General features: G+C 35.7%; 2 protein-coding genes across 3 annotated transcripts in view; one reads left to right on the top strand and one right to left on the bottom strand.

Annotated features, from left to right (window-relative positions):
- The window catches only part of LOC111503850 (uncharacterized), a 41,038-nt gene that overhangs the window by 6,837 nt on the left and 6,788 nt on the right, over positions 1-27,413 (bottom strand). The window contains exons 2-3 of one of the 2 annotated variants that reach the window (XM_074172139.1): positions 13,694-13,935; positions 581-667 (exon numbers count right to left, since the gene is read on the bottom strand). In XM_074172139.1, coding sequence (XP_074028240.1) covers positions 626-667; positions 13,694-13,935 — 284 coding nt within the window. In that variant the 3' untranslated portion in view covers positions 581-625. The remainder of the gene's footprint in view (positions 1-580; positions 668-13,693; positions 13,936-27,413) is intronic. The other variant, XM_023158271.2, reaches the window with a different exon arrangement.
- Positions 17,910-19,336, top strand: LOC141481072 (uncharacterized). The gene is made up of 3 exons (XM_074172140.1): positions 17,910-18,336; positions 18,396-18,617; positions 18,675-19,336. The coding sequence occupies exons 1-3, from the start codon at positions 18,166-18,168 to the stop codon at positions 18,891-18,893; spliced, it is 612 nt and encodes a 203-aa protein (XP_074028241.1). The 5' UTR covers positions 17,910-18,165; the 3' UTR covers positions 18,894-19,336.

Raw genomic sequence — 27,413 nt, 5'->3', positions numbered from 1 at the left:
CATCACAGCAGAGACCTATTATGAAGAACCCTACGAAATGTACCGAAAATTCCGTCAGTAGGAGCCGGTACTGGTTAACAGAAGAGGTCCGATCCTGCTCTACAACAACGCCCGTTTGCACGTTTCACAAATCACCGTCCGAAAATTCCACCTTACTCCCCAGACCTCTAGCCAACATACCCATATTTTTTCAAGCACTTCAATAACTTTCTCATCGGTAGAACCTTCGCCAATCAGGACCAGGCAAAAACGGCCTTCGTCAACTTCATGGAATCCCAGACACACATTTTTTTATGCTGACGGAATTATTCGACTTGTGTTACGTTGGCAAAATTGGCGCTCACAGTTTAAAGTAGACTAATAAAAACGGACAAAGCTTTTGAAACAACCTACAACAACCAAATACAATAATACAATCTACATTAATAACTATGTTAGCGGCACTAAAATTAAAAGGCGAACAACTAATCAAAATCATATAACTGTATTTTGTGAGTGGTTAGTGCAGAAATAGAAAGGAAATCAAGTGTTAGTATCAATTTGTTAGTGTTATTACCAAGTGCATTTGAAACCAACTTACGAAGAACATATACAGTTAAACTTGAATTAGCTGTAGTGTCGATTGTCAGAGGTCACCGTCAACCAGATTATTTAGCAAAGGAGATACCTAATAAGGCAAACACATGCTAAAATGCAGTCGAATATAGTATAAAATGATAAAAAAACTACGTATGCAATAATTTTTACTACCACCCTTTTCTGTCTCATGATATTAGGTTAGGTAGCCGGTCGTTTCGACGTGGGTGCTTTGTTGCCCTTTCTACACTTGCATAATAATGATAATAATAATATTTATTAGCCATTTCGGTACTTAATGTACAAATGGTAAGTTAATAGAAGTACTATATAATATAAAAACGATTAAAATCATGATTTGTCATATATAGATAAAAAAACTAAAACAAATATCACAACAGCATATGGGTATCACAGTTATAGAAGGTATAAATTAATAGTAAGAATCTTAAAATTAGAATTTTTGTCCTAAATAATCCTGTACGCTATAGAGACACTTTTTTATTGAGGATTTTTTAGTATTATTCTTAATATTTAGACTCCTTAATAGCATTTGGTAGTTTATTGTACAGTGTGATCGAGTTATATAATGGAGAATTTTTAAATTTGGTTGTTTTGTGAGAGGGTATTCTCAACATATCACCATGACGTGTACAATAGTTATGAGAAGCTGCATTCACTTCAAAAAATGCAAGGTTACTTCTTAAATATGTTACACATTTCAGTATATATATGCATGGAACTGATAACAAGTTTTCCCTTATGAGTATAGGTTTGCAGCTATCACGATAGTTCATATAAAAAATTAATTAGATATTACGTTTTTGGGCAACAAATATCCTATTAAAATCTCTACCACATCCCCATGACATAATATTTAGAGAAATATGTGGATATGCCATTGCAAAGTATATGCTTAGAAGGCTTTGTGAATGTACACACAATTTCATTTGTTTTATTGCACAAAAAGCTGAAGTTAGTTTCTTGCAGACACTATCAATATGCAAATCCCAATTTAGGGATTCATCTAATACAGTTCCTAGAAATTTTACGTCACGTGATATCATTATTTCATTACTAAGGTCGATTTTCCTTGGGATGTTATTTTTGTCATTGTGGTATCATCTGCAAACATAGTTATATAACAATTATCAATATATTGCGAGAGATCATTAACAAATATTACAAACAGTAAAGGTCCTAATACTGATTCCTGAGGAACTCCTAATGTTACGTCATGTTCCTTGATCATGATATTATTATATTTGACAGTCAACTTTATATATAGAAAATCTGGTGACACAGTGTCAAATGCCTTTGACAGATCAAAAAATATACTTATTACAAAATTGTTAATATCAGTTTCAGAGTATATGTTATTAAGAAAGTTGTAGGCCACTGTTTCTACAGAACGGTGTTTTCGAAATCCATGTTGATTATTACATATCAGATTACTTGACTCTAGGTAATTCACTATTCTAGTAGCCACCACTTTTTCATACAGTTTTTAGAGTGAACAAAGTAAAGTAATTTGGCGATAGTTATCTATTTCATTTTTATCTCCTTTTTTAAACAGAGGAATAACTATGGCTTTTTTAAACTCTTCTGGAAAGTAACCTTGTATGAATGACTGATTCATTAAATAAGTAAAAGGAATTGCAATAAGATCAATTATTTCTTCAACAACTGTTATTGACAGATCATCTGATCCACTTGAGTTTTTATTTTTCATTAACGCCAATGCAGCGTGAATTTCCTGTTCAGTAATTGGTCCATTCTCAAACTGGTGTACTAAAATGATGTTTGTACTGACTGTACAAGGTAATGTTAGATTTTGACCTAAGTGACGCGAGATTGCAGTCTCAGCAGAATTTGCAAAATGATGAGCAAATAGTTCGGTTATAACAGGAGGATCATCAACAATAATTGAATTATGATTGAGTGTAATATTTTCAGCACTAGATCTGTTTTTTTCCCAGCTCGCTGTTAATTATATTCCAGGTTTCTTTAGTTCTGTTATTGGCATTGTTAATTTTTGTGGAAAAGTAACTTATCTTATTCTGCCTAACGTTTTTTTTTTGTATTCTTTTAGTCTAGTTTTGTAGGCTGTATACAAAACAGCCATATTGCTAGGGTCGACTTGTTGACCTGCTACAATTAAATGGAACATGTCTCTAAGATATTGATTTTCCTTCCTGGGCTACATCATTGCCTTTATTGACAACAGTTTGTCTTTTAGGACATGAGACATCGAAGCACCAGGAGAGAGACTCTAGAAAATATGAGAAACCGTAATGAATTGTCACATTATATAATATTGGAAACCAAATTATAGTACTGAGTCTAGTTCGTAATTCATTAATGCTGCTTGCTTTGAGTTGTCTTTTTACCAGAACAGATTTAATTGAATTTTCCTTTGTTTGAAGGTGATTGACAATGTTTCGTGATGAATTTCACTAGTTCGGACTTCCATTGTCTATTATATAAAATGATTTGAAATCCCTGAAACAAGTAAAAAAGAATAATTAAAAAAGAATAGTTGAAAATAACACTTATATTAAGCAACAATAAACCTGAAATGAAATGATAGTAAAATAACCTACAAGTAAAAATATAATAATTGAATAAATAAAAATTAAAGGAATGCCAAAAAGAAAATAATAAAAATAAAAAGTGTAGAGATTCCAAGTCACGTTAGTTCACGACGTTTCGATTGTTGGTATCTACAATCGTCTTCGGGTGATGACTGGCGACTTCGAGTGATGACTGGTGATGACCTAGTCATCACCCGAAGACGATTGTAGATACCAACAATCGAAACGTCGTGAACTAACGTGACTTGGAACCTCTACACTTTTTATTTTTATTATTTTCTTTTTGGCATTCCTTTAATTTTTATTTATTCAATTATTATATTTTTACTTGTAGGTTATTTTACTATCATTTCATTTCAGGTTTATTGTTGCTTAATATAAGTGTTATTTTCAACTATTCTTTTTTAATTATTCTTTTTTACTTGTTTCAGGGATTTCAAATCATTTTATATAATAGACAATGGAAGTCCGAACTAGTGAAATTGAATTTTCCTTCTCATTACTCGCTACTCTTTGTTTTTTAAAAGTTAATATATGGGATAAATGATCTGCAATATTAGGTTGGATTAGTTCACAATCATAAAGTTCTTTAGAGAAATTGGTAACCATGTAATCAATACTGGTGCAGCTGGTATGATTATTGATGTTGGTAAATATTCTTGTGGGACCTGACATGTTAGTTTCTAATCGAAATGAGTTGAACAAATCCATCATTAATTTGGCATTAGTGTCTTTCACCAGACAGTCAATATTGAAATCTACACACAAAATAATATTATCAGATTTTAATTCGGCAAGTTTTAGTGTATGCAATAAACAGTCAAAAAATAGATTCACATCGCCATTAGGAGGTCTGTAAACGGTTATAATGATCAATTTCAAGCTATTTACCTCGCAGCAAATACCACATATTCCAACTTGACATTCTGTAGAAAATTTCTTAATAGTTAGCATTTCCTTAAATTGAATCCCTTTTTTTACAACAATACACACCACCCCGGATATGGTTTTGTCTACAATAAATTGTTGCCATTTCAAAATTATTAAAAAAAGAATCTCTGATAGACAAACTATTTCGATATTATGGTTATGCACAAATAATTCAATAGAATTGAAGTTATTCAATAAGCCCTGAACATTGGCATGGCACAATTTGGTGCCATAACTTCCCTGACTATTATTTTTCACATCAAACTCTTCTGTACTTAGATATCCATTGGGCCTCAGACGAGGGTATAAACAATTTTGTGGAGAAGTATTAGGTATGGTCTTTACATTTTGATTGTCGGGAATGGAAACAGTTTGACATTCATTTGTGGTTACTTCATCATCTCTCATAAAGTTCTCCATTAAAATCTTCATATTGTGGAAGATAAAAATACCCAAAAGAGGTCGACAAAAAACTGCTTTTGCTCCACAAAAAATGACTTTCGTTCAATAGCCTCAAGACACTTGTGTGGTTACGCCACTGACTTACCTACACTTCAAATTCATTGTAATGCCGTGAGTCACAACTTGTTCCGGTTTGATAGGTAAATATCTATCCACATGCCTTGAAAGAGGTTATTACTTTCTAAAACGCATAAATAATAAATAAAGAATACACATCTCGCCTGAAGTGATATGAAAAATGTTGATGCAATTCCTAATTTCAACAGATATTGCGACGAAAAATAATATATCAATATTTCAGGCAATTTGTTCAGTGTGCAACGAATCACAATTATTTTGAAGAGTTGATTACGGTAACTCAAGAGTTACAAAAGGTAATGAAGGTTGGAAGTAAAATAGAAAATATGTAGGACAATTATATTCGTTCATAATCGATGATTCCGTGACACGTCTATAATTTGCCGTTAGAAGACAGTACATCCTAAGCGACCCATTCGTTTTGATGACGATTTCAATAGTTTTGTCATTTTTCAACTGTTGCGTAACTTCTTCATAAAAATGAAATGAAATCATTCCAGAAGAAACTTAAAAGGTCAATAAACCTTGGATACCTGCCGCGGTCAACACAGAAATTAAATAATCAAGTGAAACCCAGCTTAGTAATTATGAGCCAACTTAAGGGATGCAAATAAACGAAAGCTCAAGGGGAGAAAAATAAAGTTTCACTTCTGAAGGTGAACCATTCGGCGAAACGTTGAGAATTTTTTTTTTTAATTTTGACACTTGGAAAAATTTATTTCACCAGAATGAGTTTTTTGTATAGTTCAAGTAAACGATATAGTGCACCCTACCTTCCAGCAGTTCCCCTTTAATAAAATAGTTAGGGAGCTAAATAATTTTGTTATCCAATAATAATTTCTGATTTTATAAGAATCACAATAACTATATTATGTATATAGAAAAGTAATACTCTCAAGGGCATACACTTTTTCAAATGTTTTTGTCTGTAAAACTTCAAGTAGTTGGTTTTTGGTATAGTTATCTTCAAAATACAAATTGTTTGTTATCCATTCAAAAACTTTGTATTTCATCTTTCCTCGAATTTTTATTCGGTACTTTGATGAGCTGTCGCGAATGATAGGAAGCGTTGTCAAGAACTATTACACTATTCGCGCCCAAATTTTTGACCAATGTGTTTTCAAACCATTCCTCAAAAATATTAGCTTCCAGGTTCTTGTGATAGTCAACATTGCAGTCCTCAAGTTTTTTTCCACATAATTTCAAAGAATTCGGAACCCATCCTTTACTTCCTCCGCAATGCACAATGATTATTCGCGGTCCTTTGTTTGCAGGCATGTTAGGCGTACACATTCTCGAACCATCAGTCCACCCTTTCGTAAGTGCATCGTGAGTGTCATATCAAGTTTCATCCAAATAGAAAATTTGCCGTTGTTCTTGTCTATATTTAGTTATTTGTTCTGAGTATTTGTTACGCAATTCCACTGCTCGACGTTTGTTTATTATTTTAAATCTAAATCCTAGTTTCTTTATCCAATTCTGGAGAGTTTTGTCACAGCAGCTCACGTTATGGCCGGAAGTATTCAATTTCTTCCTTATGATTTGAATTGTAGGAATCTCATTGCTTTTGTAACAGTCGTATATTGTTTTTTTTAATGATTTTATTAGATGAACATCTGAAGGTTTTGGTAATCCCGCATCACATCGCGTCTTGCGTTCATAAGGTTTGTTTTTGACTATTTTACGTACAGTTGAGAAAGGAATTTCGGTCGTATATGATGTTGCTTCTGAATCTTATTCACTGGTATCACAATCGCTATTGGAAACACTACACTGGAAAAAGTCTGCGTTGTTATCACACTCGTTATTACTATTAGTATTTGTCCAAGGACGCCACATTTTAAACAGACAACAAAACTTTTAAGTTATCATAACTGCCCCAATATCGAATATCAACAGTCAAATCGCGATCAGTTCCTCAACTGAACATTGATGACACGACGGCGATAACCATCCCCGCATTCCACCATTTTTATTCGTTACCGTAACATTACTTCAAATTTGATTTTATGACACTTCAGCCAGCCATAAAACTCGGTTGGTAAAAAGTATCCAATACGAACCGCCAATTCAACGGTCTACGTGGACTATTTCGCAGCTGGTTCATTTCAATGTATTGTTTTTTTTGTAGAAAGGGGCCACATCACGATTTTCAATTATCTTTTCAACAAAGAGTATTTTGCTCAAGGTATATTGGCAAGAAATAATTCATAACTACCGTGTCTATTTTTGATCTGTTATACGACTTTTCTGTTAATGTATCGGCCTAATAATAACAACGATGATATACAAGTATCATATATATAAAAATGGATGTCTGTTGGTTGTTTGGTAAGTGATAAACTTCTACATCGCTCAACCGATCGTGATGAAACTTGACATGTATGAGTAATTTTCCATAGAGAAGGTTTTTAGGCTATCAATTTTTCTGTAACTCGCCACTAGATGGCGCTGTAGAACAATTTTTTGAAAGCACTGTTCTATAACGCTGCGCACGCCTTCGTTCGTTGTTCTGATTCTGTCAAAACAATGGAACAGCAGCGATACAGTGAAAGCACTGTTCTATAACGCTGCGCACGCCTTCGTTCGTTGTTCTGATTCTGTCAAAACAATGGAACAGCAGCGATACAGCAACATAGTACTAGTATTGTATATAAATGTATTGATCAAAAGCTTGTGATGTCATCACAATATATTCTTTGATTATAGAGGTAAAAGTGATGGTGTATCGTCACAATCCAAGGGGTTCATAGAAGTAACATATTATGACGTAGAGGAGTTTCAAATTGTAGAATGAGTTTTGTACGATGTAAACAATGTAAAATATTTCAAACAGAGTTACTTGTATTTCAATTGTTTGTCTATCTCTACTCGAAAAATATTCTCATTTAATTCATTTTATAAAACAGTCTCTTACGTTAATCATGTTACCCATGCAATATACACTTCGAAACAATTGAACTTAATGATTGATATTTTTTCAATTCATCATTTTGAACGCTGTTTCCATTTTTTCCTTAAGGGTTTGTTTCTTTCCGTTCCTACATCGTGTATTAATAGAGACGAATTAATAGAGATTAAATTTCACTTTTGAATTTGTTACAGCATTTTTATTGAATCCCCTGCAATTGTTGAGCAATGCATTCGAACTTTTTCGAGTGTATAATTATTCGCTGCATTCTGTCCAGGAATTTATGGATTGTCCTCGGGCGTCGGAAATCTTTTTCACTATTTTTATTTGGAGAAAGCGTTCTAATGTGATGGCCTAGCAATCTATTTCTAGGGTCATGCGGAATTCTTCGTAAATATCTTGTATCATTAGTCTTTTTGTATAAATAGTTGATAGTTGTGTCTTTTCTCTTGTAAATGGTAGAAAACATCGTGCATATGTACGATGCATATTTGGCTTGAAATTTTTGGATTGTTTTTTGAAAAGTATTCAAAGAATTGTCTATTTTTGATTCTAATGAAAAGTTTCATACATTTCATAAAAAGCAGCTCTGATATGCACGTTTTGGTATGTCTACTTAGTCGTCGCAAAACGCCGTCCTTTCACGGGCCTCTTCAATCTGGGAAACAGGAAAAAGTCACAGGGGGTCAAATCTGGCGAATATGGTGGCTGAAGCATGATTGGGGTGTTGTTTTTGGACAAAAAATGGCGAACGAACAATGACGAGTCAGCAGGTGCATATCGTGATGCAAGCCGCGCATAACTTCAATATAATACTTCTTATTGACCGTGCGATCATGTGGCAAGAGCTCCTGATGCACTACGCTATGGTAATCGAGGAGCAAAACCTTGACATTTGATCGAACTCGACGTGCTTTTTTGGTATTGATTTTCCTGGACTCTTCCATTGGTGTGCTTGGACTTTGGAAGTTTTCATAATTTCCATCTAGTTTTTCTGATAGCTTTGAACATAAGATTCCTAAACCGTTCACTTTATTATGTCGTCAGTGGTAATGCAGTTATTAGCTTTTTCAAGTTCACATTTTGAGTTTGCATCACCGTCAAGTTCCAAGTTAATTGTTTTCTGTTCAATTTCTTTGAAGAAATCAGTGAAATCAAAATGGGCATTTACATTTTTTACACTTGGGTTTCATATCCTAAACTTAATACAAACATCAATGTCGTTTGGTAACTTTCCAAATATGTTGGAAAAAAAAGTACAGTTATTCCCATCCCAAAAATAAATAATTCAGTTGAAATGTCAGACTTCAGAGCATAAATACTTTGCCGGTTATTGAGAAAGTTTTGGAAATTGTTGTACATGAACAAATTAATAGGTACTGAAAATAACCTGTTTATAAGAAATAATCCGGATTTAGAGAAAACCACTCGTGTCAAACTGCCCTTCAATTAACAGTTTCAAAATGGAAGAATGAAATCGATAGTGATAAATTTATAGTAGCAGTGTTCCTTGATTTCAAGAGGGCATTTGAAACTATCGATGCAATATTGAATGTATGCTGGTCCCACTAATGCCTAAGGTTGTCTTAATCTCACGATAGGTCACATGACGATCTTGCAATATCAGTTCCCAACAGCATCAATAGTTTTCGGAACAACAACTGATTTTGGACGAACTTCTCGAAATTCGTCTCGGAGTTGAGTACGACCACGATTGAATTCACCATACCATCGATAAACACTGGTCATTCATGGAGCTTCATCACCAAAAATTGAAAGTTCATTCGTGCACTGTAGCTGAATAAATCCAGGTCGAAAGTTGTAAAAAAAAATCGCACGAAAATGTTCACGATTTAATTTCATTTTTGGGCCGAGATGAATCTTTTAGGTTACTATAAACAACACAAATAGCGCGCGTATGTCAAAACGTTTTGAGTACGTATAACCTCAAAAATGTCCAACTTTACGATAGAGCTTTCAGTTGCCAGATTGCAACACAAGGGTTGTCAAATCCCGAAACATAAAAGGCAACCCTCGTAATATAATTTCCAATTCTTGTAATTTCTTTATAGCAGGGTAGCCCACGATGCAAAATGGAGATTTACTTCAGCGTCATTGAGACATATTAGGTTGCAAAGCTTAGATAATAAGAAAAAAATGTTATATAATATATGCCTTTTCATCGGTGGGGGAAGCGGCTATAGATTTTTAAATATGTAAAAAATACTTTTGCATGGACATCTCGAGCGCATCAGATATTGATAGCATCAATGTCCTACGTATTTTTAATAATGTTCGTATGTTAATCTGATCGTTTACATGATGTGAGTGATTGTACGTAAGGGTTAAAAGTGAAAAGAAACAAAATTTAATCGAGCGCCTCAGATTTTCTAAATGGGTAAATTCGATATTTTGAAATACTCAAGCGAGTCAGATGTACACACACACACACACCAACAGACACACACATGCATAGTACATACATTAGAAACACAATAAAGTCCTAAGCCTGAGTCAATATATATATATATGGTTCATCTTTATGTTTTAGACGTGCTGTCTCATAATCTGACGATTTTCTAGAGGGATTCGCTTAATCTTACAAAAACAAATTTTTTTTCAATTAATTGAACTTAATTAATTGAAGAGGTCAGGAAAGAGCATACAAATAAATAAGTGTATGTTTTTTAAGTAGAATACTTGTATTTTTGAGAAAATAATTTTTATACACTTTTTAGCAGGTAATTAACTCACCCTACCTTAATCTAACGCGCTCGAGAATTTCTGATGATCAATTTTTTTTACTAATCTGATCCTTTATTCCTCACAGGCGGCTTTATATATGAGGCTCATATTTGGTGGAGATACTTAACCGGGTACAAGGTATCCCCCTGTATATTAATCTGCCGCGCTTCAGTAAATCCCGAAATCCCCGCTTGGGCTCCCCTATTATTACTCTTAGTTGTTCTTGGGATTTCGCCCAGAAAAATAGTTTGATATTTTACTCAAAATTCGGAGAATCATTGATTTTTTATGGATTAAAAGCTTGAGAAAGAAAGGTTTTGGCTTTCAACTTTTCCATTTTCAAAAAAAAATGTGGGAATCTTCCAAAAAAAAGGAAGAAAGCAAGTTACTTCTTTGCATGAACTACACATCTTTTTTTACATTCTATTATACAATATTCATTCCAAGTTCTTACAGTCAAGCAATTATTCGTTAATATTCGTTTCTTATACATTTGCGATCAACATTTTTTCGTGGTACAATTCTCTAACCAGGCTGAACCGTCTGCAGGTCACGTTGGATTCGGAAGTAGAAATCTAAATACAAAGAAAAGTAATGTTTTGTTATCAAGTACTACCTTTTGGTACGCCAATGATATGAATGTTTTTGTACAATGACCTCAAACTGACTTGAGTCACTTCGTTATTCAGACTAGGGCTTTTCTCGTTCTCAAGGGTGACTGTGGGTTAGTAACATGGATGCATCCCACCCACGTTTCCAGTTGGTTTCAAGCAGTTGCTAAGTTCGTTGCCTTCAAAATGATTTTTTTTTGGTAGATGTAATCTTTGAGATAGTTCAAAAACTAATATATTTATTTAGATAATTAAATTTTCTCACGTCCAATAGTACAAATTATAACTAAGTTCGACTTGACTTGACTACCATTGATATAGAGGCAGTGACGACTCGTGCATTGGAGAACAGGGGTGGCTAAAGTCATAAAGACTATATACACACAGAAAAGCCCGCCGGAGGCGTGAACATTTTTGGGGTACCGCACCTATTTAAAGCAAAATACGTAATATTTGTATAAATGCAAACAAAAATTGTGTATTACTGAAAATTATACGTATAAAACTGACCATTAAAAAAACAAAAACAAGAAAAAAGGGTTGTCTGTGAATTATTTAATATAAATGAACTCTTCTCAGTCAATAAATAATACTTTTCTCTTCTAATATTGTTGTTTTGTTGCTACCATATTTAGCACAATTTATTTTTTATCTCGAAAACAGATAGAGATAGGTATAGGACATTATTAACAAAAAAGTATTAAAATACCAGAGCGATTCCAAAAATGTATTAATATACGGGGTGTTCCATTTAAAAAAATATAATTGCTAGGATTTTTTGATGGAAGTGGCAACGCCGCAATGCTGAAAATATTTTAGATCGATAGAACAGGTAAGGAAATGTGAGAGGTGAAATTTTCAGAAAAATCATGCTTTGCGTTTTCCAAAAACGTCTAACCTACCATCGACCGTGAGTCACGCTGTATATAGTACAATGGTCTCAAGATGTATAACCTAACTACCTGAAATGCGTAGTAAAGTGTACTGAATTTCGAAAATCTACAAAGGACTTTCTCATCGAGAGGCCCTATGCAAGAATTTTATGATGATACCTTTTAATCATATTTTATACACATTTGTTTTTATACATTATTTTTTTTAATTATTTTTGTGTTTGTATGTGTATGTGTGTATATATATGTTGTTTTGTTTATATTTGTTTATATTGCATTTATATTGTATATAAAATGTGTCATTCAAAATTTTTATTTTTATTTTTATGGTAGGAGTGATTTCATCACTTGAATATGTTTTTCTTTCTCAAAATGTTTACCAAAGCTTTGCCAATAAGAGTTTATCTTTGGGAAGTAAAGCATATTTATTATTATTATTATTATTATTAAGCAATAAATTAATGGGAAACACGATAAATGAACGTTTTTCTGTTTCGAAAATGAGAAGATTGTTTATCAATAATACCAAAATGAAAATTTTGATGTGGTTTTTCTGTAATATCTCGTTTTTTTTGGGATGTTTTCAAAAGGCTCATCATTTTCCCCTGTTGTAGGCTGAATGGAAGAGCGCAGTGGCGTAGCGAATGGGGGATGTCCGGACCCCCCCCGGAAAATTTAAGGCATATTTAAAAATAAATTAAGCATGGAGCAGGTCAAAGAAAGAAAAGTTAACATTACCCTTGTTTACAAACATTAAATTATCATACGATTGTTGGTTTGTCCTGTTTAAATCATAAATTATCAAACGATCGTTTGAGCTCGGCCGCTCGGATAGTATAATGGCGGTGTTTGTATAGCTGGCCGAATTTCGACTAGACTGTCACAGTAAGTCTAGTTGGCACGCCAGTCGCGAGTGGAAATAGAAGATAAGTGTTGTAAACAATTCAACTTGCAGTGACTATCTGTCTTATGATAACTCACGAGCTAGAAACTCAAATTCAGTCAGGTATTCTTTTTACTTTCAGAGAGGAACAATGCTCTACTTAATTATTTTTTCCTACTGGCAGAGTGGTCAAAGAGAAATTGCCAAACAGATAGACTGACAGAAGCAAACCATTAAATGGCCTCCGAGATCACCGGATTTGACTCTCTTGACATTTTTCTAAATTTTTGATAGTAAGTTTTAGAGCTTGTATTAATGGAAACGTTGTTATTCCTTGAACACAATTTGATAGACAATCCTCATCTTGAAGTGACTATCTATCTTATGATAACTCACGAGCTAGAAACTTAAATTTAGTCAGGTATTCATTTTCACTTTTAGAGAAGAACGATGCCCTACTTGATTATTTGTTTCCATTGACACTGGTCAAAGAGAAATTCTAGAACACATAGACTGACAGAAGCAAAGCATTGAATGGCCTCCGAAACCACCGGATTTGACTCCCTTGACCATTTCTCTTAGTTTTGGAAAGTAAGTTTTAGAGCTTGTATTAATAGAAACGTTGTCATTGCTTGAAGAAAACTTAATGGTCAATCTATCTATATTATGATAACTCACGAGCTAGACACTCAAATTAAGTCACAAATTCATTTTCACTCTCAGAGAAGAACGATGCTCTGCTCAATTATTTTTTGCAATTAAGAGATGTTAAAGAAAAATTGCCGAACAAATAGACTGACAGAAGCAGAGTATTAAATGGCCTCCGAGACCACCAGATTTAACTCTATTGACGTTACTCAGGGTGGTAGTAAATAAATATGTACATATGCATATAAATCAGTAGAAAATGACATCCATCATATCAATGCTATTCACAATCATCAATTTCTACTACGTTCTCTTCAAAAAAATCTTCGATGTAAATACTAAATGAAAGATTTTCAACGTACCTGAGATCGGTGAACAGAGCTGGAATGAGAAGGGGAACTATCCTGGCTATGATTGGATTCTATATAAGACTGAGTCATCGTATTTTGACCTGTACCAAGACTTTGTCGCTTCGCTATCTCCTTCTTCTTTCCTTCTGCAGCTGCTTTCATAGGATCGTAGCTCTTTCTCCTTTTCCAATTCTGGAAGTCTACCTCCCGACTGGAAAGAGATGAATTACTTCGCGCCCCACCTTGTTTTTTGCCTGAAACAATGAAAAGAATCCAAAATAGTCTCACACGAGTAGATTGTAATAATAAAATAATATTTATTTACTCCTTTGGGTAATATTACATAGGCAATTATTCATACAGTGCGTTTCTTTAAATGTGCCCCCGTTTTTATTTTTAAACGGGTCAACTCAAAAAATTGAAATTTGGAATAATGAAATTAATGCATAGCAATGATCTTTTTGGGTGGTATCCTTCAAAAAACTGTAAATAATTTCCGTGACTAGATTAGTTTAAAACGCTCTGTCAACTTGTTTTGTATGTTACAACATTAGTTGTTAGTTTTTCAATTCAAGTTTAAAATTCGTTAACTTCAAGTCTGACAAATGGTTAGATTAACGGAGATGCATAACAATAACAGTTTTACAAATGATTGTTTATGGAGATAAAACCCCAACAAAACAGAAAGTAGCTCGCTCATTTCATAATAAATTTCCTAATTTACCGCCAATATCTCAAGGAACAATAAGCAAAAGAGAGAAACAGTTTCGCGAGCTTGGTCATGTGGGGCAGATAAAAAAAGCAGCTGTCAATGCAAAGAGTGATGAACTCAAATTAGATGTGACGCTTGAGTTTGAGGAAAACCCGCATACATCGAGTAGACAGGCATCCACTACATTCAATGTTAGCCATACATCGATAGTAAACATTAAAAGAAAATAAAATGCATCCCTATAAAATGTTACCTACTGAAGAGCTCATGGAAGACGATTTTGATAGAAGAACTTATTTTTGTGAGCAAATGATGGACATGTTGAATAACAGTAGAAGATGTTTTTTTTTTTCTGATGAGTCACTTTGTCTCTTAACGGTCATGCTAATCGGCAAAATTGCCGCTACTGGTCAACGGAAACCCTCACTGGATGAGAGAAGAACACACGGAATACCCTCAAAAGGTTCATGTTTGGGCGGGGATCGTAGGCAAGCATATCATTGATCCCTTTTTCATTGGGGCAACTTGAATCTCGATAATTATTTGGCACTACTTCAAAATGGTGTCATTCCAAGTTTAGCAAATTTATATCCTGATCCAGGAAACCCTCAAGTTCCAGTGAATACGATATGGTTTCAGCAGGATGGAGCACCACCACATTTCCAAGTTAAAGTCCGGCAATACCTCGATACAACATTCCCCAATCGGTGGATAGGGAGGCGAGGATCGATTGAATGGCCACCGGGATCACCTGATCTTCCACCATTAGATTTCTTTTTATGGGGATATGTAAAGAGCAATATGTACGAAATTAAACCTTCAGATTTGAATGACGAATAACGCTTGCGATTAGGTCGGTCACGTCTGATAAGATAATGAAGAGACATTTCAAACGATATATCACAAACCTATACTTCCCATTTAAAAAATTGGGGGTTGTACCTGTCATTCGAAGGGGGTTGAAGATAGGGGTGGCATTTTACGTTGAACAATGTCAAATTATAATTTACATTTGACGTGTTTGGGGATTTTTTTAAATATGTATAGTAACCGAAATAATGAATTTACTCCATTTAGCTTTTACACACTGTATAATGAACCCGCTGCTTATAAATTATTTTATATTTTATAGGTTTTGATAATTGCTGTATTATAGATCATGTACATATTTTGTATTTTAATAAGAATGCTTTTGTAATATTTAATTGTACAACTTAGGTTAAGTGTAAGACTAGCCTTAGGCTAAACTTCGCCTATTTTATGAACAGAAAGGAAATGAAGACGATATTTTTTCATCGTAGTGTGCGCTGGTCAGGCCCTACCCCCCCCCCTCCCCCCCCGAAGCCCCGATACATTCGGGAGGGCTCGCCAGCATTATCAACAAATGAACACTCCCCACACCGTGGGGTAAGTGCTCATTGGGTCCCAGAAACATGTGCACTGAGCAAACGCAGTGAGCCAAGAATGACAGCTTTCTGCACCTGTGCGGCTAAGATTTCTGCCTTAGTGCGGCAAGCCGGTATGATTTTAAGATTCGAGAGTAGAGAGGACATCATTCCACCAAGGACTCCAATAATCAGAACAACCATCTTGACAGAGTGATCTGGATAGAATTTGCGGAGTTCGAAGAGCAAATCTCTCGATATTTTATCCGCTTTCTTCCTCTATTCTGACGATAATCGTCTCGCCAGGAGCTCAAAACTCCACAACAAATATCGTCTTGCTCTGGTGGTCGAGAAGGACTACATCAGGCTTATTCCCCACAACGGATTGAATATCCCCCGTAGCGTAGGGCAACACCGGTGTCTCGTCAATATCGTAAGAGTGCCGTAGCACTCTTAGGGCCGCGTTATGTCGATGGATATAGGCCGAGACCGCATATGCTAGACATGCTGATAGCAAGTGCATTAGGGTCTCGGGCGCCTCGCGGCAGGCCCTGCACCTTGTGTCAGGAACCTCTATAGCCATCACGCGACTGCGGTTGACTAAGGTGTTGAAGATACCATCCATGATGAACCCCTCAGTTTCCGACTTCAGCCCACTCGACCGGAGGAAAGCGAAAATCAGGCGCTTTGATAAGCCAAGGTCTCCAATGTTATTGAAGAAGACCCCATGCATTGGCTTATCCTTGTGTCTCCGCAGAAGAAAGGTGATCTCTGCGGCTTTTATCTCAGCTTTTTGCTGAACGGGTTCCAACTCGGTGACACAGTTGCGGTCACCTCGTTCAGAGTCGAAAACTATACCGAGTTCATCAGCTGCTCCAGCAGCTGCCCTAAGGAGAAATGCTCCAATTCCTGCTGTCTCATGGTCACGGACCATGCAGAGAAGAGGATCCGAACTCCTGACGACTTTACAGGCTGTATCCAGTACCATTATGTCATGTAGACACTCCAAACTCGAAATTCCACGGCCTACCTGTTGTCGGGGGAAGTACAACCGTGGAACGGACGATTTGGGATGCAAACTCCTATAGAGATGCATCATTTTTCGGGTATTTGCGTCGAGTTCACTTCACTACTTCAAACAAATAGAGTAAGATTGGAACGGCAAGCATATTTGTTGCAACAACTTTGTTCTTCCCCAACAGTTTCGATGACCAGATCTGTCGAAGTTTGTGCTGATACTTGCCGCGGAGAGAGTTCTTCACTGCTGTTACCTCTTGCGAGTGGCGTTGGTCCACCCCGAGGTAAGAATACAGACGTTCATTATTATTATTATTAAAACTGAAAGTGAAGAATAAAAGAACTTCGTTTTCTTTGTCTGAAATCATTATATCAAAACTTTTGAAACAACCTGAAACTTCACCTTAAATTTTTTAAACAGCTGCCTCCTAGATGACAGCTGTTTCCAATATGTAATACACGTTTCTGTATTACACCAATGAAAAAATGAAAAAAGACGATAATTAAAGTGTAGTACAAACACAATGGCAAAAATCCGTGATGCATGATAACCGGAATTACGTTCCTTAAACAGCAATGTTTCGAAAGACATGAAGATTTCAAATAGAAAGTGAGTGAGAGTGTATTATATCTGAGGGAGACTATTTTAAAGGAACTCGGACTGTTGGAAGACAGTGTGTGTCGCCTCTGTTTGGAAAATGATGAAACAGGAGAGCACATACTTTGTGCCTGCCCCGCTGGGGACCGAATCAGGTTTGTAGAGTTCGGCAGAGCCGAAAAAAAATCGCATGTGTGAAAACATAACGTTTTATTTCATGGAAAAATAATTTCCAACTGGATGATGGATACTCCCGGCGACAAAAATGTAAATTTTTGCTATGTGTTAATTCAAAGTACGATTACGTTTGTATTTGTGGTCGACATTTTTTCTGCTAGTTCTTGTACTAGTATAAAGACAAGCATTTGAATGCTAGACGTGTGTATCAATATATTTCCGGGTTTTTGTGTCTTCTATTATAATAGTTATTTATGTATCAAGGGAATTAGGAGGGCCTTAATTACCGATGGCAAAGTTTGCGTCCCGAGGGCCTCTGGCCCGAGGGACAGTAATTTGCCTGAGGTTATTAAGGCTCATTAATTCCCGTGGTACATAGATAATTTTATTTCTGACCGATTTCAATAAAATTTTGTTCATTTTTGAAACGGAAAAATGTACCAATTCATTACCTTCCCGGTATATTTGAATCAGGTACCGTTGATTATAGTAGAGTTTTCTTGTTGCTAGGTTGTTGCTATGTTACTTGTTTATAAACAGAACTTTGTTATCAAGCTGTGTTTGCGGTGAAAACGTGTTTTCTACCCCAAATATAATGGAGGATATTTTGAAAAAAGCTGAACAAGCAAGAGAATCATTAATTCCATCGAAAAGTGAAGCCGTATACCAAAAAGAATACAAGATATATCTGGACTGGCTGACACGGAAAAATGTTATGCCAAAAGATGTCACTGAAACTGTATTTCTGGCATATTTTCAAGAACTGGTAAGGAATTTTCTATGTTTTTCGGTAGATTTGGTAGTAATTGTGTTTATTCGTTTCAGTCAGAAACGTATAGTCCGAATTCTTTATGGACTAAATGGTCAATGCTAAAATCGATGGTGACTATACATGAGAAACGAGATATCACCAAGTTCAATGAACTACAGGCTTTTTTGAAACGGAAGAGTAAGAGTTATAAGCCGAAAAAGTCTGCTGTTTTATCTCCTAAAGATGTTATCAGATTCCTAAAGGACGCTCCTAATGATATTCATTTATTGCATAAGGTAATTTTTTTCTTATTTTCCTTTTTGTGTGTATTCATTTCCTTTTTTTTGTTATAGGTTGTTTTGATTATGGGTTATTTTGGAGGATGCAGAAGTCAGGAACTTTTGAATATGAAGATATCGGATATAGAGGACCGGGATTCCGTTATGGTAGTGAACGTACCGGAAAGTAAAACTGGTGTATCGAAGAAATTTACAGTTGTGGATGAAAAAGAGTTCTCCGCTTTGCCTTTATTAAGACTTTATATGTCTTTGCGTCCTAAAGGTATTGAATGATTTTTTTTGAGCTTCCGACAAAATAAATGTACATCTCAGCCAATTGGAAAAAACATGTTTGGGAAAATCCCCAGCAAAATCGCAATGTATTTAGGATTGCCAAACTCATCTTCCTATACGGGACATTGCCTTCGTCGCACTTCTGCTACTGCTCTAGCCAATGCAGGAGCAACTATGACTAACTTAAAAAGACACGGAGTTTGGAAAAGTTCCACGGTGGCGGAGGGGTATTTGGAGGATAGCATCGAATTGAGAAATAAAACGGCGCGTATGTTGTCTACTTTGTCATCAGAAGAGGCAGGTACCTCGACTGTAGTGAACAGAAGCTCCAGCCATACAAAAGAAGAAATTGTTTCCAGTGGCGGAAGTAATTTTCAGGGAACATTTCAAAATTGTACATTTATTATTTGTAATGACGTGAATAAATAAAATATGGGTCAGTTTTCATTTCTATTTATTTTTACTTGTGAAAGGTAGAGGGAATTATAAAATCTATAATGTCCCAAGGGAGTTATGACCCTCTTTATTGATAGCGTAACTATGACGATATAAGCTTATAATATCCCGGTCAGAAATAAAGTATATATTGTTTTTTTAATAAGTATATCCTGAACTCCCAACACGAATAATTTTATCTGTATCGTATAATCGGTATACCAATAACCTGTTAGTTGATGTTTGAATAATTACAAAAAAAATTTTGTAATACTTTTGTGATAATACCTAGTTGAATAATAATCATATTAAATATGCAAGACATTTGGGAATAGATTCCAAGCAGAAGCACACAAAGCGTTTTTACAACGTATATTTAGATTTATGTGTATACGTCTTTAAAATATGCTATTCCGGTTGTTCGTTCAGTTCAATGGAATTGTAGTTGTGAGTTTTTTCTGTATATACGCTGCTCTCGATGTTTTCTATTGCACTTTCATGACACATATGTCCTCATATTCTAGACAGATACAAAAAGAGATACATAGATAACTCCCCTTTGGATAAGTAGCAAGCCATCAGAGCTGTCGTATAAATGATACAGTTTAAAAATGAATTTCGATGAAAAATACCATTTTGTATTGGTGTTCATTGCTGAATTGATGATTGAATGACTCTAAAAGGTTCAGAACCGTCAGATTTTTACTGACCCGTACTAGAAGTCGCACGTTGTAAGGATTAGACCTAGTTAATCCTTAGCTCGCACATGCTTCGCCTTCTGAGGGTTGTTTTTCACGGAAAATGGATTTCAGGAATTTTGTTATACAGAGTAGCATACTGAGGTCCTAGAAGCGAATTCCACTATTTTATTTGATGAGATAGACCCATGGTTGCCTCTAAGAAAACGATCAATTCACCACTAACGGTTTTCGTTCTCATTGTTCAATTTTTTTTTAGATTAAACGATTAAGGATTGTTAAATTTATCCTAAAGACATTGTTGCAGATCTTCGGACTTGATGATCTTTCATTTCTCTTACAGGAGAACACTACCACCAGAAAGTGTTGGGTGTTACCGAAGAATTGTCGACTTGACGTTTGAATGGACTCCTAAAAACGGACAAAGCTTTTGAAACAACCTAAAGCAAATTCAAATCCAAGATAGAGTGGATGTAAACATTGACATGCCCTACGCACGTGATATTGAAAATCTCAAGAATTGGCCAGGGTCGTATTCAGAACCAACATCTTGTTGATCGCAAATGCTATATCATACTTAGGAAAACTGTTTTATAATAACGAGTGAAATGCACAAGTTTTGCAGTTTAACGGGAAAAATGCAGATAATATGTGTAATATTAAAAGATTTTCATTGGATTTATCACAGCGCACTCAATCATTATATGAAAAGAGACGTAATTATTTCTTTATTGATAATTTTTATTTTATGTAAAATCAAAAGGAATGTTAATCAAAATTATTCAACTGGATGAATTTGTCTCTTCATCAGTAGTGTCATCCTCACCAATCTGAATTATCAGTTTCTCGATGTGTGCCTCTATTATGTTATCAAGCTTCCACATCTTTGTCTCAACTTTCGATATCACATGCCGAACACACTTCTCCCATTTCTCCGCTGTGACTCTTTTCAAAGCCTCATCAAAAAGTACTTTGAGATCTGCAAATTTGAACGTGGTGTTATGCTGAGCTACAAAATTCTTCACATCCGCCCATATTAACTCGATGGGATTGAGCTCGCAGTGGTATGGAGGCAGGCGAAGGACAATTTTGTTTTGGCCTGCTGCCATCTCATCGACTATATATTTTTGCTATTCAAGCTTGCGCTCCTTGAAAATTTTTAGTAGCTATAGTATTGATTCTTTAGTAGCTGTAGTATTGATTATTTAGTGGCATTGAGTCTTTAAAGGTAATATTCTTTGATCGCAGCCAATTTTGGATTTCAACCTTCTTTGAAGACGTTGTCGGAATCTTCTCTAACCGTCGCGAATGATAAGGTGCATTGTCCATTACAATCACAGCATTATCTTCCAGATGGGGTAGAACTTTGGAAAACCACTGTTCGAAAGATTCACCGTTCATTTCTTCGTGATAATCTCCAGTTTTCTTCGACTCGAAACACCACATCCCTTCAGCAACAAACCCATTCTCATTGCCGATGTGACAAATAATAAGCCGTTTTCCTTCACCTGAAATTATGAAGAGGTATGTATGTAAGTAAATAAAACAAATACGAGGGATACTTTTTATATATTGAGATTGAGGCAGGTCTTAATATAAATATAAGTTTACCTGATGGATTTGTTAATCCGATGGATAGTCCATCTAGAAAGGCCCTCCTAGATGAGGTCACAGTTTCATCGACCCATACTTTAGGGGTAGTATGACCAGCATTAACCCAGGTTTCATCCATATAATAAATTGTTCTCTGTTGTTCCCTATAATATTTAATTTTGGTCAAATAGTCTCTTCTCCATAACACAATTTCCTCTCTATCCAATAATAAACTATTGCGCCCTCGTTTTCTCCATACAAAATTCAAATGTTTCAATACTTTATGGAATGTTGACGCTTAAAACTTGGCAATAAAACATCTTCATTTATTTCTGTGAGTACTTTGTCTATCGTGGGTATTTCATTTCTGAAAAAGTACTCATGCACTTTCCTCCTGATTGCATGTTTATCAGCATCATCTATTGATTTTATAATTGTTAGACGATTCTGATTTGTATTCGGTTTGGAAAATGTATGATTTTGTTTATATTCCCGTAAAACATTGTAAATCGAAGCGCAACACACTCCAATTTTATCGGAAACTTTCGATACGACTTCGTCGACAGTCGATGTCTCAATTTCTTCCATCTCTTTCTTGAACACATTTAAAATCACTTCTTTCATCTCAACACTCAAATGTCTTTTTTTGGATCGTTTCCTGGCTGGACTCAGAGGATAGCTCACAGTGCCATCAGCAGTGTCTGTACTGGACATCTTGGAAAACAATTTTAAACAATATACTATATATAACGCACGCCACACAAACACACAAACGAGTGATTACAAACCTGTGCTGGTACCGAACTCGTACCAAGAAGGCGAATTCACCAATGAACGCTGCCCTTTCCATCTGACACTGGGCGATCACGTGAACATCACGCTTCGGTTTTGTTTTGTTTTACTCTATCTTGGATTTGGATAGACTTTAACCGAAATAAACGAACAAAGCCACAATGACGGCAGTTTTCAACAAAATATTTTTCTCATAAACAAATAATCTTCATTTCCAAATTCCCAAGAAACAATGTGCATTAGAACTAATTTATTTCCATATATTTGTGCTCGAAACATAACCTATTCTCGGCCAGGCCTACAAGTCCTATCCAACGTTGGCCCCCTTTTGTAAACTCGTATAATCCGGTTCAAAATCAATAAATTAACATTCGATTTGGAGTAATCCATAATAACAGTAAACAATATTAACACCAATGTAATTTTAAAATGTAATCAAAACAGATATGCCAGACAACTCGGAACTCATAATATGTTGATTAGATTAATAAAAATATTTAAGCATCAATAAGCAATAAAGATAAAGAGCTGATTCGCTTATCGATAGATAAGTTTTAATATGTTTCTTTGCGATTATTTTTGGTACGGTTTCGTCATATCAAACAATGAAATATACAAGTGTTGATGACTCACTTGAATAGTTTCTAGGTATAATGATCGTATTTTGGTGAAAACGTATCAATAGGATGCATGCCACAATCTACATACATTCATGAAAATATTTATTAATATTTCATATTTATGACTGTATGAGAAAGTATAATGATCTGCATATACAGGGTGTAACATAAGTACGTTAAAATATTCGAGTGACGTATTTCTGAGACACTTATCAGAAAAAAGTTTATATAAACTTGTGTCCAGAAATCCTTCGTTTCGGAGATACAGAGTGTTGAAAATGATTTTTTTTGTTCGTTTTTTAAAAAACACTTTTGCAAAAAAATAGGTTATTTGCACGAAATTTGTACCCGTTTTTTTTTGACGTGGGAAATCATAATTTCGTATTGATTTTCATGTAAGAACTAGAGGGCGCTGCGTACGCTGTCATTATTTATTTCAAATTGCCCTAACTTTTTTGACAGTAAACTTTTGATACTTTTAATGAAAAAACTTAATTAGCATACCTTTTTCAAATAAAAAAGGTACACTTCCTCAACAACGATGGAGGTGATCGTTTTCGAGATATTTACAATTTACTATATCGATGCATATTACTCAGCAACTTAGCTCCTAGGGCGCTAAGTGAAGTTGCTTGAGATCATTACAAAAACTAAGTATGTGGTGAATATCGTCAAAATGAACATCTTTTTCCTATACAATGTTTATCAAAAAATCATTCGTTTTCAAGATACAAATTAAATTGTTCAAATCTTTCGCGGCCGAGATTTTCAGTGCTACAGTTTTCATTCGGGTTTTAAGACCGTTTAAGACCGCCTCTCTTGTTGATGTATTGCTATTGGCCGAAGTGATATTACCTGTTAATGACGTAACATTGTATTGCAGCATGGAAACAGCGCAATATAAGTGACCGTTGCTATTGGCCGAAGTGTTATTACCTGTTAGTAACATAACGTTGTATCGTAACATGGCAACAGCGCAATGCAATGTTACGTATTTAACAGGTAATAACACTTCGACCAATAGCAATGCATCAACAAGAGAGGCGGACTACCTGAGTCAACATAAATACAACCTACGAACTAGGAATCACTGAGATACAAATTGTTGAAATTTTTCAAAACATGTTGGTTTTTGTCATAAGTTTTTTGCAGTTTTAGTTACGTCACGTGTGATGAACAGTGAATCCTCTACGACAACAGCAGACGTTCAGGACAGTGGTTGGTCACCGATGAGCCACTCAGGCAGATTCCTAAGGTGGAAACCCACCAAAAAAAAAGACCATGGTTACTGTAGGTCAGCGGCTGGTATGATTCACTATAACTTTCTGCAACCTGGTGAAACCATCACATCAGAGTCCTATTGTGAGGAAATCGACTGAATGTAGCGAAAATGACGTCAGCAGCAGCCGGCACTGTTCACCTGCTCCACTACAACGCTCGTCTGCACGTTTCATAAATCACCGTAGGAAAAATTAACGAATTGAGCGTCGAAGAGCTGTATCGCCCACTATACCTCCCAGACCAGGCAAAAACGGCCTTCGTCGACTTGTTACGTTGGCAAAAGTGCACCGATTCAAATTGCGCTTTTCAGTTTGAAAAAAACTTATAAAAAACGGAGAAAACTTTTGAAACAACCTAATATTAATAAAAGATCAATATTTTCAGTATAACTGTGACACTCCGTTACTCGGAAAAGAAGCAAGTTAGAACACACGTTTGTCAGACCAAAGATCACTTAAGGTGCAATTCTAAATAAATGAGCTTTAAACGTTCAAGCATAGCCTACTGACTAATAAGTAAGGTGCAATTGCTTGGTGGCCGAAGGCTTTACAGAAAACGGTCCAGGCGAAGCTCTCTGGCTTATATGGCCATCAGTGGCGCCATCAGTATCAAACCGTGAGCGGCCATGGAGACCGTTCTAGATCTACTTCCTCTCCACATTTTACTGGAGAGAGAGAGGCCAGATGGACTGCATATAGACTTGTGCACATTGCCAGTTGCACAAATCAATTTAATGCAGAGTGCAACAGACTGTTGCTTGACAGTGGAAGTCACTGGAAATGACCTCTGACTTTATGCCTTCAACTGTCAACTACGAACTGCCTTATAAAGTACTGTTCTCGATTAGAGGGGGCTGGATCCTCCAGAAGGAGATATTAAGAGCAGATAGTTGTTGGTTCACAGACGGATCAAAAACATCTTCTGGAAGGCAATGGGATTGCTGACTCCCTTGCAAAGAAGGGTGCTGCAAGCAGCTTCATCGGTTTTAGCTTTGCCAAACAAACACTGAACACCTGGATGGCAAGAAGATTAATGCACTTCTGGCAGAATCTTCCAGGACTGGCTCACTCCAAAGCGTTTATTGATACCAAACAGTTGTTGGACTACAGTAGGGATGAACTACGATGTCTAACAGGCCTTCTTGCAGGCCACAGAAGACATTGTGTGTCGCCTCTGCTTGGAAAATGATGAAACAGCAGAGCATATACTTTGTGCCTGCCCCGCTGGGGACCGAATCAGCTTTTTAGAGTTCGACAGAGCCGTACTCTTACCGTCTGACCTGAAAGACCAGTCACCAAACAAACTAATCGGCTTCGTTAAAACAAGCCGTGTTCATTTGGTCGAGTGTGAATAGGTGTGAGCCACAATAAACCCTTGCGGGTTGCGGTGGAGGGTCAAATAGACCCACCCACTTTTGACCTAACCTAGAACACACGTTCCTATGAACTTTTTTCATGAAATATGACAAGAAATCATCATCCGAAAATAATGATACACCCTGTATATGTAAATCAACATTATACCCGCACGCCACTGTTCAGCATGTTTGGGTGCTTCCGGAGATTTGGTCTGCTATGTTAGTATGTTGTCTTCACAGGGGTGAAGGATAACTAGGAAACCCCCCCCCCCCCCGTCAGCCAACTGTCAAAGGTCTTGGCAATATCAAGCGCAACACCCTGAAACTCTATGTAAAAGAAGGTCACCTGTCGATATCTGCTTCAGAAAACCATATTGATGATCGATTAAGGTGTTGAAGCATTTTTAATATTAAAGTTATCTTAGTTCACTTGTTTTTACTTCTTCAGAGTTATTGAAAATAAATAATGAATTAAAATTTTATTCATAAACATATAACTGGCCAGTAATCAGAATAGATCTAATGTTATGGCCTACAAAGTATTCTTTGTTTATTATAAACGTTTAGTTTTTTAACAATACCAAAATAACAAAATAATAAAAACAAAAAGTACCTTTATAAAGACAAAAATTTAAAAATATAAAGATGGACTTTAGAGGTGAACAAAAAATAATGAAATAAAGTTCCGCAACTACGTGTTGGTGTAACTATTGTTTGATACCTTCAACATGGTAAAATTATACTCAATCAGCCTACTAAAAACATAACTGAGCAGACAGAGATATTCCGAAAGAATTGCCTTTGTTTAATTTCTCCAAAAGGATAATCCAAAACAAACACGACCTTGTACGAAACGGTGAAGGCTCCCAAAATAATTGTTTTTCTCCGGCCAGAAACGGCCACACCAATGACTAATACCAACAATATGTTAATATGTAGGAGCATCTGCATTTTAAATCACCTACAAGCCGGTTTTCCCTTCGATATATAGTAAGAATTACGTTTCAAGTGTTTCCTTTATTGGTTTCAGTGGCCTTCTCCTTTGCTATTGACATTAAGAAAATGTAATTTTCCTACATTCACATTGCTAGCTTTCAGAATCATTATTTTTGATAAAAAGAAAATCATTTAGTGAAAGAAAAACTTGGGCAGGGGCGTAACTGAATTCTTGAACTATTTCCTGCATGGATGGGCCTAGAAATTGTAATTCATTTAGATTTAGTTTTATGAATTATGAAGTTCGGAATAGTTATGTATAGTCGAAGTAACCTGTATTGTGAATAGTTAAAGCTGTCGGCATCTCAAGGGCCAAAAAACCAATACAGAGAAATAACGCCGCTGCCAACTAGTCCACGTGGAGCGCGATTCGTATTGGATAATTTTTACTAACCGAGTTTTATGATTGGCTGAAGAGTCATAAAACTTAATTTGAAGTCATGTTACGGAGTCAAATAGAATGCGAGGATGTTTATACACGTTGTGTTGTCAATGTTCGGTTCAGGAACTGATCGCGATTTGAGTGTTGAAATTCGATATTGGTACAGTTATAATTACTTGAAATTATTGAAAATCATTGAAAATAACAATATACGACTGTTACAAAAGCAATGGGATTCCTACAACTGATATCATAAGGAAGAAATTGAATACTTCCGGTCAAAACATGAGCTGCTGTAACAAAACTCTTCAGAATTGGATAAAGAAACTTGGATTTAGATTTAAAATAATAAACAAACGTCAAGCA

The sequence above is a fragment of the Leptinotarsa decemlineata genome, unplaced genomic scaffold (genome assembly GCF_025532065.1).
Source record: "Leptinotarsa decemlineata unplaced genomic scaffold, Ldec_3_MD MMD2_tig00000035_RagTag_RagTag, whole genome shotgun sequence".
NCBI lineage: Eukaryota > Metazoa > Arthropoda > Insecta > Coleoptera > Chrysomelidae > Leptinotarsa > Leptinotarsa decemlineata.
This window is presented reverse-complemented; position numbering and strand designations above follow the sequence as displayed.

Excerpts from the sequence above, each read along its gene's own strand:
- LOC141481072 (XM_074172140.1), top strand. The coding sequence starts at position 18,166 with ATGGAGGATATTTTGAAAAAAGCTGAACAAGCAAGAGAATCATTAATT. Across the intron at positions 18,337-18,395 it reads TGGCATATTTTCAAGAACTG|TCAGAAACGTATAGTCCGAA; the intron begins GTAAGGAATTTT and ends TATTCGTTTCAG. Across the intron at positions 18,618-18,674 it reads ATATTCATTTATTGCATAAG|GTTGTTTTGATTATGGGTTA; the intron begins GTAATTTTTTTC and ends TTTTTGTTATAG.